Source organism: Hippocampus zosterae, chromosome 2 (genome assembly GCF_025434085.1).
Source record: "Hippocampus zosterae strain Florida chromosome 2, ASM2543408v3, whole genome shotgun sequence".
NCBI classification, from domain to species: Eukaryota; Metazoa; Chordata; class Actinopteri; order Syngnathiformes; family Syngnathidae; genus Hippocampus; species Hippocampus zosterae.
In genome coordinates, this window is record NC_067452.1 from 8,684,399 (window position 1) to 8,695,595 (window position 11,197).

The following is an 11,197-nucleotide window of genomic DNA, read 5'->3' on the forward strand; positions in this document are numbered from 1 at the left end:
CCTCCTCTCTATGACGCAAAAAAAAAGACTTAGACGTACAGGTACGTCCTTGGTAGGCGGGGCCTAATTTTAAAAAGACGTACGTCTTGTGGAATGAAAGAGTTAACTGTGATGTTATGGGTATTGGAGAAATTTCTCAAATTAATTTTTGATGGAATTAGGCTATAGCAACGGTATTCTGCACCTTTTTACCTGGCTGATGTAATTTCTAACAATACAATGTTTGTCTAAAATGTATGTTAGCAATCCAAAGCGAGCCACCTCGCCAGACTCGAAGTATGCTGCTTTGAAGGCTCCGAGTGAGTGACGCACAACTTGGGTTAGCTCTGTTGCTACGATCGCCGTCGCTGAGCATTTCACTTGAGGCATGATTAATCAGTTAACACTCAGTGTGACCATTGAGGGATAAATGGATGACGTCGCAAGGTCGTCGCACGTTGTCACACGTGTAAACAGTCATTAAAATGGCAGGCAGAAACACAAGCAAGTATGACAAACAGAAAGTGTGCATCTCACACATCACAAGTGCTCTTTGCTGCAAAGGAAAAAAAGTACCAATAAGTATACTGTTAAGGCACCGGATCTATCAGCACAATCATTAAGAGTAAAGTCGTATCAATAAAATCTTATTGATACCAATTCCCATTTTCGATGGTCTTTTCAAAGTAAGATTTTCATCCGAACCCTTCTGTGTTCCTCATCCACGGGTAGCTGGTGAGAACTGTACACATTCTCAAAGCAACATGCTCTCTTAGTCCAGGTAGCATGTTCAAAACAATGCTCTTCTAGCCTCAGATTCAAGGTTATTCGTATAATCACGAACCATGCAACAAGTTTCCAGGCTGCGCGGATATTTTTAAAAACTACGGGGTCCGCTGATTGTTTGGAAAAAGAAACAAATCACATTCAAATAACGTGCCCCAGGAAATGAAAACCGGTTGTAAAAACTTACTCATGCATGTTTCCAGTGTCTCACAATAAGTTACACCCATAACCGTTTCTACATCAGTGCCCCCAGGAATAAGGTGGATATGGATGCCTGCCGTCAAACACACTTCCGTGCCCACAAATCCTCAGCTTCACTGAATGAACAGATTAACAGGGAGTGATTTTACTTCTGATTGGTTTGATGTGCTCTCGTTCTTCCGCTTTCTCTCCTTTGTCAAATCTCTCTCACACACACACACACACACACACACACACACACTCACACACACACACACACACACACACACACACACACCTGCCTGCTTTAGTTACAGCAAGATGGCTGGAGACATCTGAGAGCTTTGCCCACTGGGAAACTGACGAGTGCCTACTTGAAATTTGAGCTCCAAGCCCTGAGGCACACACAGACGAGGGCAGGCAAATGTGATGGAAGTCACTTTTTTAAAAAAAATTCTGCTTGATGTGGTTAGTCAGCTTGTATGTAAATTTCAACCTTGGCAGTTTTTAGCAAAAGTGAGGCATAGCTGCTCCGCAAGTCTTCAAGTTATAGGTAATCAATCAACGTTCTGTTATGGCTGTGAATATCAAGTCACACACACTCATAAATACCCCTTTGATGCATACTGTTGTGATGGAGAAAATTACCCTTTGATCTTCACCCGAGTTCATAGCGGAGAGTAGTGAAATTGGTCTATTTTTGTCTAGATAGTGCTCTTGGTTTAAAGATTAAGGCCAATGTAATGTAAATGTATTAAATTTACTGTGCATCTTTAAACCAAGAGTGCCATCCAGAGGGGTAAAAAAAAAAAATCACAAATGCTTAATGAAGCTTCGTTTGTCCATCACTACCGGAGAGGCAATTTGCCAGAATTGAAACAGATTGTGCTTTTGACATGTGATAAGTTTTTGACATTTTGCATGGTACAGGTATGACCATAATTTTTTCAAAAACCGCTGCATATAAGTTGGGGTTGCTACCTGATGGCCAAAATGCACAGTATCAAACATGGCCAGCATGGAAAACTGGAATGGCATATCTCAGACCGTACCAGCACTAAATCCTTGAAAAGCACCACTTTTCCATTGTTTTTATTTGTCACTGACTCTCTCAATAACCTTTGACGTAATCAGAACCGTCTTTACTGGCCAAGTTTGTAAAAAGACGCAGTACTGTAGTGCAAAAATGATACAACGGCAGAATTTATCGTCAGAATTACTAGGCACAGCTGAGATGGATCTGATTTGATGGTGTCAGTATTTCATCTCTGCTTTTTGCAGACGATGTGATTCTCTTAACTTCATTAAGCATTGATCTTCCATTCTCAGTGGAATATCGAGGTCTTGGATGAGATCCTGCCTCAGGTGAAGGAGTTCAAGTATCTTTGGGTCTTAAAGAGTAAAGAAAAAACAGAACGAAAGCTCAACAGACGGTACAGTGCTGCATCTGTTGTGATGTGTACCTTCTCTCGCTTATCCGAGGTCGAGTCGCGGAGGCAACAGCTTTTAGAAGGGAAGCCCAGACTTCCCTCTACTGAAGTAAATCTTCACAAACGTTCTTCTAAATTGCTTCTTGCCAAAACGACTCACCTCCCAATCCAAGATTACAGTGATGAACTACATAGATATAGATACGCTTCAAAAAGCCTCCTGCACAAGCCCAGCGGCATACCGTACCATACGGTGTTGCCGTCCATTGTCACCAGAGCTCCCTTTGTAACACCCACCACTGTGAACTGAACACCCTGGTGAATTGGTCCTCGCTTCCCTTGGGCTGACAAATTCACTGGTCCGTGTATTGTCGCTGTGAACAGTCATTGGCAAGACGCCACCATATCTCCACTCTGCTCACTATCAATACCACCTCTCACATCAACACTCTTACAGCTATTTTATTAACCTCGTCCATGCCAAAGTCTGCGCTGCAGTTAGTCGAACTTGTTTTCAATTTTCTGCCGCAGATGACAAGACATGCAGCAAATAATAAAACTCACCTCATTCATCCCAATGTCATTGTTTAAAAAGTTAGTGAGAGTTACTGTCCTTGATCACTGCACCTGGTTCTAATCCGTTATTAACTTTTTATATGCTCCTAAGTAATATACAATCTGTGTATGTGACTCTATCGTAGTGCAGTTTGTTGTACGTATGTATTTGAATTCGCTTTCACTTTCTTTGACTGTTGTAAAGGAGGATTCCAAGTCTTTTTAATAGAAATACTGTTGCATTGGTCAGCATGAAATGAAGTATAGATTTTAGTTAGCTTGACATGTCCTGAATGAACACTCTCCCCCCCCAACCCTTTCTGTCATAGGACAAGAAAAAATACCTTGACATCATACACAGCTACATGGAGGTACACGGCACTGTGCATGGCACCAGCACTGTCCACCTCCCAAGCTACGTGAGGAACCATGGCATCTTGAGTGGACGAGACTTGCAGTTTCTCCTCCGAGAAACTAAGGTGAGCTCACCCGTCTCTCTTTCACCAAAAAAAAAAAAAAAAATACTGCAGGGATGAGATTTTTACGCTTTTTTGGTGGAATTCCGCTTTTTTTTTTTCCTAGACAAAATGGACCTATTTTATATTGTTCCAAATCCGTAAAAAATTCTGGCGGGGGTGGGGGAGGGTTCTGGGCTTGTCTTCGGCAGATTCGGGGCTTGTAATGTTTACAAGTAACCTTTGCAAGCATCCATTTTGAATCCCGTTTTTTATCACATCTTCAGCATGTTTAGTGCCACTTTTGTAAGAGGCCCCGCCCCCACCCCAACCCGGACCCGCCCCCTTCCGCTTTTTTCATCACTAGCCACTCTCATCTCTGATACTGCCATTTGTTAGCATCAAATGCACGCTTCACTGTGCAAAAAAAAAAACTAAACATATTGTGTCTGAACTGAATGTTCGCGACTATATTATTAAAAGGGAAAGAGGAAGTGTTTTCCTCATCTTTCCGCATGTTAAATTGCTCCATGTACAGCACTTTGTATGCAGCGATGCCTGTTTGAAAGTGCTCTACAAATACTGTTGACTTGACTTGACTTTCCTGCCTGAACTAATTGGCCTCATGGGGTTGAAACTTCAGTGGTGCCATAACATTTCCATCGGGGACGTTCTTCCGTGAAGTATATGGTCCCATCTAGCGCTTTAATATTTACATTTGGTTATGGGTGTGCTCAGCTCTGTGTCTGTCCTATTATCTCACCTGAGTTGTCCTCAAGTTATCAGTCCAGTTTATGTTCTTCATGTATGTTGGACTATTTGTCATAGCAGCAAAATCCATCTCCATGGATGCCGCTGTTGTGAATTTAGTCCGTTTTTTAAATATTTATATTTAGGTCGAGTCCCAGTGGAAGTCACGACATGACGACGGGGCCATTAAAATTTATTTAAAGGTCAAGACTTGACCAAACATGTCTGTGGCCATAATTGGTGAATTTAACAGCATTCATCTTAACATTTTGCACAAATGTCACAATAAGATCAGAAAGTGATGCCATTTTCTACCCCAAAGGTCAGGTTTATTGTTCGGCAACAACAGAACACTTGCTGTCATTCATCATTCAGCGCTATAGACCTAATCGCACGGGAGTCCATCGCGCCTGCCTTTGAATATTTCAGCATGCGCGCCTTCACTGGTGTCAGCTCCAGTAGCGCTCTCAATCTCTCTCAGGTACTCTTTGTTCCCGTCCCCTCTTTCGTCCCTATAAATAGAGGTTGATTGTTCCTCAAGGTTGAAGAGCTTTTGCCCGCACTTGCACAACATATCTTGCATGTAGCAAAGTGGTGTGCTTTGCTGCCACCTATTGTTAGAAAGCTGCTTTATAGCTGTTGTCTGAAATGACGCCAGAATCGCATTTGCCTCAACAAGCTCAACAAGCTGTAACATGCCAACTCGGGTGTGTTATCAGTGCAGCACTTACACGTCTGGATAAGTATTGGCACCAATGATCTTTGCCAAATCGAAAGATATGAAGGAACCGTTAAAAACAATTTTCATATTTGAAACAACATTTCATTTCCGCTGCTCCCCCGCTGTATTTTTTTCGTTATATCTTTTTCCGAAATCCCGTTGGTCTTGTAAAACGGAGCATATCATGATCATTAATGCTGAGCTCTATTGGAAGCCAGATAGAGATAACATTAAAACAAAAATGTCTTAAGTTCTAGGTCCTCTTTGTAAAACTAAAGATGTCATGTACAACAAATCCATTTTCTGAACCGCTTTATCCACACAAGGATTGCGTGGGGTACTGGTCTTCGGGCAGTAGGCGGGGGACACCCTGAACCGGTTGCCAGCCAATCGCAGGGCACACAGTGACGAACAACCATGCGCACTCACACTCACACCAAGGGACAATTTAGAGCACAGGTGTCAAAGTTAAGGCCCGGGGACCAGATCTGGCCCACCACATCATTTTATGTGACCCGCGAAAGCAAATCAAGCATGTCAAGTTCCAAGATGTTTGCTAAAGTCTGTACCAAAATTTCAAATTGTCATATGTAATCCACAACAACAGTCATTATTCTTGATTTCTGATTTTAAAACTAGTTATTCATAAATTTGTTGCGGGCTGTGTATATAATATGTGGAGGGGATGAAACATTTTCCCAAAATTCATAACAGCCCTCCAAGGGAAATCGTAACTACAATGTGGCCCGCAACAAAAATTAGTTTGACACACCTGATTTAGAGTGTTTAATCAGCCTGCCATGCACATTTTTGGAATGTGGGAAGAAACCGGAGTACCCGGAGAAAACCCACGCGGGCTCGGGGAGAACATGCAAACCCTACATGGGAAGGCCGGAGCCAGGATCGAACCCATGACCTCTGCACTGTGAGGTCAATGCGCTAACCACTGGACCACCGGGTCACCCATCAAATAGTTACATATAACTTATAGCTCCCTATTACTTCAATACATATACAAAATTAAACATTGACCTGCGGTATCAAGGCACTAAAAATGAGACCCGTTCATGATAATAATATGTTGTATTGACTGGTAAAAGTTAAACAGTTGTAGAAATTGTTGAAAATAAGACATCTCCAAAGCTTGGTGTTAGAATTTATGACTGGATGGATACTGTTTCACAGACTTGTTTCCCAACCTTTAATGAGACCAGGCGCGTATTTCTCATCTGCAAAAAATGTCACGGTACACCAATTAACAGAACAAGTCACAAAAAGTGGGGAAAAAAACTAGTTAATTGTAGTTTTAACTATCAGCAATGAAAAGGCACGCATGGCTGACAGAATGTTTGTCTCGGTGAACTGTTTCTCTGTCAACCCTCTCATATGCTCATGATAAGTTTAGATTAATGCTGAGCAGGAATTAACTTGGATGTCACTATTTTACACTCAACCCAAAGTCACGGTTTGTTTAAAAAGATTAAAGTAAAAAACTGTTCAGCGTATCAGTGTGGAAGACATGTATTTTATTTTTATTTTTAGTTGGGTCTGACAACTGTTTTTAACTCCATTTTGGGCGCGGAATACGAAACTGGTCTCGGTTTTTGAGTTATAGGTTCCCTGTTTTCTTTTTTAAAAAAATATAGAAAATAAATGTGAATGGATTTCAATTTAAGATCTCGATGGAATTACATTGAACACTAAAAAGAAAGGGGAAAAAAAACAGTATAAAATGAAATCGACCCTACAACAGTATGCCCAGCGTGACACGGTTAACTCATTCACTCCCAAAGACATATTTAGATGTCGTGGCGTGCTAAAAAAAAATAATAATTAGGCTCACTGTGGAATCACCATGCCAATTCTAGCTTGAATCGACCTGAAATCTAACTCAATTACATTTTTAAATGGTTTTCCCCAGTGAAATGGGATACACATTTGTTTACTTCAGAGATTAAAGACCTGCGTAGCCACAAAGAATTCCCTCATTTGGGGGAGAAAAAAAACGGGCAGTATCATATCAATTTCACTGCGTGTGCATTGCCCTCAATGAGAACGCTGCCGCCGCCGCCAACGTCCGTGGCCAGCGCAACCATGCTCTCACCAGTCGTTCGATGTTCACATGCACAGCTTTTCAAGATGCTGCTGATGTCTCAAGTGAGACATCATATTAACAATGGGATCGGTTGCTGTGTCAGTCTACCGATTGTACGCCATATACCGGTACAGAAGAAAGGAATCACTTTTGTTGTCCCTGATCGTTTGTGTTGGGCTTTTTACAGTTTAACCCTTGACATCATAGAAGACAAAAATATTTCATGCCCAAAAGCTGTTACAATGGGAAACGGTGTTGATCATGTGTCATGCCAGTACATATAAGCAGCTAACTTCACTATTTCTTTAAGCGGTCTTTTAAGTATACTGATTGTAATCCCCAGAGAGCCATGGTCACCAACACACTTTTGCAGCCATTTCAGAACACAGTGAGCACAAGTCACGCAGAAGCTGCTGCTGACCACTGCTCTCACTCGGACACTCACACGACGACTGACCGACATCACATTGCAACCCACCAGGCCCCGCCATCTCCTTAAAGGCACATGCATGTACTCAAACACCACAGTAGGTGCAATGTTTTCTATACATGTTATCCTTGGCTTTTTTTTTTCAAATCCATTTACAATATATGGAAAACTTGTGTTCAGTCAAGTTGAATTTGAACACGTTTAAATGCGTACATCCCTGTGTGTGTGCGTGAGTGAGTGAGTGAGTGAGTGAGTGAGTGAGTGAGTGAGTGAGTGAGTGAGTGAGTGAGTGAGTGAGTGAGTGAGAAAGGGTAAAACTATTTTTCTTAATGATTCTACTATCTGGTCTCCCTGTCGTGCAGATTTTCCAATATTGCAAGTGACTTTGCAACTTGTCCTCCGTGATGAACGCTGATTCACTGTAACTCAATTTATTTCCGGCCACATAATCTATGCTCGTCTGACAGCGAGAATCTTCAATATCAGACGAACATGTCTACAGTCCACATCTTAGAAAATCCATTTTCAGTTTTTTAATTTTCCAATGCCTCATCACCCCATCAGTATGAAGAAGTAGAGCCATTCTCAAACCAGGATGTGAAAGTTACAGCACTTGGAATGTTGCCGTAGGTCAGGATCTTGCTTGTTTTCTGCAGAATGCCCTTCATCAACTGTATTTGCTTCAGCGAACCTCAGCGGCTTTTTTTTTCCGCACACACGAGCAAATACCAAAGAGGCTTCTCGCACATGGCGAATGAATTTTCTGACCAATAGCTTTCATCGCTGCGAGCTGGCTGTGTTTGATTCACTGGCAGTTGGTGTTAACTTAGACACAGCTGGTATTTTTAGTTGCTGGTATTTTCTTCTGTTTGTCCCCATCTTGAATTATTCATTCATTCATTTTCCGATCCGCTTAATCCTCACAAGGGTCGCGGGGGGTGCTGGAGCCGATCCCAGCTGTCTTCGGGCAGTAGGCGGGGGACACCCTAAACCGGTTACCAGCCAATCGCAGGGCAAACACAGACGAACAACCATCCGCGCTCTCACTCACACCAAGTAACAATTTAGAGCAGGGGTGCCCAAAGTTTTTGGACCGAAGATCGACTTTTCGATCAACCAACCTCGCGCGATCGACCCATTGCAATTGCACACTGCTGAGTGCTACCAATTTCCAGTGACACAGGTCACGCAAGACCGTAAGTTAAAGATATACCTGCTTTATTTGATTTTTATACTTTTTGTGAAAATGAGACTGATAGGATAATTAGGGTGCAGTGTATGCTAACACAAAAAATGTATTACTGTACTAACATTCACAAAGACACACAAATGGTTGTTTGTGTTTTTTTTCTTCTCTACACCCCTCGCGATCAACCAGTCGATCGGCGTAATGGGCACCCCTGATTTAGAGTGTTGAATCAGCCTGTGCATGTTTTTGGAATGTCGTGGGAAACCGGAGTACGTGGAGAAAACCCATGCAGGAAGGCCGAACCAGGGATCGAACCCTGCACCTCTGCACTGTGAGGTCGATGCGCTAACCACAGGGCCGCCCCATCTTGAATTAAGAAATCCTAATTCTCTTCGGAAGTGGTTAGTGAAAACTGAGAGAGACTACAAAGATTGTTGATTTGAGAGCAATGTCAGATCAGCAAGTTGTGGCAATCTCTCAATGCCTTGCAAATATGACCACTACGAGTTGCATCAAGGATAGGCGGAACAGAACAATACCATTGGATGCATACTAAGTGCTTTGAGGCACTGCCTTTGATACCATCTTGGAAAGAAAACGAAACCAAAAAAAACCTTTTCTGATGTTTGCATTTTGTTTGGCGGTTTGAATCCGTTAAGTGGTGCACAAGTGAACGAATGAAAAAAAAAGTGACTTAAGGTGGCATTGTGTGTGGGAAAGCTCATCTTTTCGTGTTTGTTCAATCAAGGGCTGTTGCATGCCTGTGGGGTTTTTTTTTTTCTTTCTAGCGCTGCACGTGGTTATCTCCTAACCTGAACGTTCTTGCCATTTTTCCTCTGTTGCAGTTGTTTGTGGGTCTGTCTTTTCCCTACGAGGGTCCTGCCCCCCTGGAGGCCATCGCCAATGGCTGCGCATTCCTCAACCCAAAGTTCAACCCACCAAAAAGCAGCAAGAATACCGATTTCTTCAAGGGAAAGCCCACCCTGAGAGAGGTGACACTTTGTACAGACTTCAAATTCCCCATTTCACGAACGTGTTCCAACCTCCTACGCGCTCTTTGCCTCCATGTGTGCAGCTGACATCTCAGCATCCGTACGCTGAGGTTTATATTGGTCAACCCCACGTGTGGACTGTTGATATCGATAATTCCGCCGAAGTCGAGAGAGCAATCCGCTCCATCCTCAGCCAGAAGGTAAACGCATCCAATGCTCCATGAGTCCTTTTGTTTGAATTGGCATTTAATCGAGCAACCCTAGATGGAAATACATCAGGTCTTAAATCTGCGGCTGCTGTTGCTGCTGCTGCTTCATTGTGCTTTGTAAGATGAGGAACAACGGCTTTGTTTATTTGTGAGAGCCTTATATGCATCGTGATCCCAGAGTCAACCAGACTCCAGCTTGCCTTCGCATCCGTCTTTCCTCATCCACCACCCAACACGAGGTCACTGAATTTGTCGCGGATGATTTGGTGGTGCAGAAACAAAAAAGCCTCATTTGTCAATCTGCCCTGCTCAAAAAGCCCAATTGCACTACGGTTCAGTTGATTTCAATCTGCTCCACAGTTTTCTTTGATTCCATTAACAAAAGCACCCAACGTCAAGTCAACAGTATTTCTAGAGCACTTTCAAACAGCCATCGCTGCATACAAAGTGCTGTACATGGAGCAATTTAACATGCACACGTCTCTTAACGTCAGTGGTATGTGGGATGATACCTAAAAGTGTCACACAATGTACTCGATGGCATACTGATTTACAGTCGATTCTACGCTGGCCACATTGAGTTTTACCATAACAAACCACGTGGTGGTGAACTGAACGCGTTTTCTTGACGGGAACTGGCTTGGCCCTGGGATTTTTGTCACAGGAGCACCTGTATCCCGCTAGCTCATGCTAATGTGAGTGCACCTGACCACAACACGACAGTCGCCAGTTACAGGAAATCTTATTCATAGACTCGGCCTCTCTTTTGGAATTTACCGCCCACATACAGCATGTGTTACGCCAATATTGCCCGTGCTTAGCCGAGCAGACCGGGTGGTCATTTCCTCGAGTCGTTATACGATACATGCTGATTTATATTAATAAGGCCTTGTATTGTGAAATACGCCTTGCGGTCGGTGGGACCCATTCCAAAAACACAACACACAACAGTGGTGATGAGCCTCGCACATGAGTTACTTCCGCCTTTTGCGTTGGAACCGTATCCCAGTTGTAATCATGTGGCAGTATTATATGTCTGTGTTTGTGTGAGCAGATTGAGCCTTATTTGCCATTTGAGTTCACCTGTGAGGGGATGCTACAGAGAGTCAATGCCTTCATTGAAAACCAGGTACATTACTGGATTCCCCGCCGCATTTGCGTAAGCAAATCGCAAACTTGATTTCGCTTGGATTGATGGGGCACATATGAGGCTGGACCGTGCAGATGCGTGATGTTGTGACGTGTCATGTCGTCAGGATTTCTGTCACGGTCAGGTGATGTGGCCTCCACTCAGCGCGCTGCAGGTGAAAATGGCCGAGCCAGGACGCTCCTGTAAGCAGGTGTGTCAGGGAGAGCAGCTCATCTGCGAGCCGTCCTTCTTTCAACACCTCAACAAGGACAAGGACCTGGCCAGGTGGCGTACAAG

General features: G+C 43.2%; 2 protein-coding genes across 3 annotated transcripts in view; both read left to right on the plus strand.

Moving 5' to 3' along the window:
- The window catches only part of xkr6a (XK, Kell blood group complex subunit-related family, member 6a), a 109,350-nt gene extending 102,500 nt beyond the window's left edge, over nucleotides 1-6,850 (plus strand). Inside the window, exon 5 of the transcript XR_007960077.1 lies at nucleotides 5,316-6,850. The gene's annotated coding sequence lies outside the window, so the exon portion shown is untranslated. The remainder of the gene's footprint in view (nucleotides 1-5,315) is intronic.
- The window catches only part of mgat5 (alpha-1,6-mannosylglycoprotein 6-beta-N-acetylglucosaminyltransferase), a 77,468-nt gene that overhangs the window by 62,498 nt on the left and 3,773 nt on the right, over nucleotides 1-11,197 (plus strand). For both annotated transcript variants that reach the window (XM_052052639.1, XM_052052630.1), the window contains 5 exons: nucleotides 3,260-3,409; nucleotides 9,416-9,562; nucleotides 9,646-9,762; nucleotides 10,826-10,900; nucleotides 11,028-11,185. In XM_052052639.1, the coding sequence (XP_051908599.1) occupies nucleotides 3,260-3,409; nucleotides 9,416-9,562; nucleotides 9,646-9,762; nucleotides 10,826-10,900; nucleotides 11,028-11,185 (647 nt within the window). The remainder of the gene's footprint in view (nucleotides 1-3,259; nucleotides 3,410-9,415; nucleotides 9,563-9,645; nucleotides 9,763-10,825; nucleotides 10,901-11,027; nucleotides 11,186-11,197) is intronic.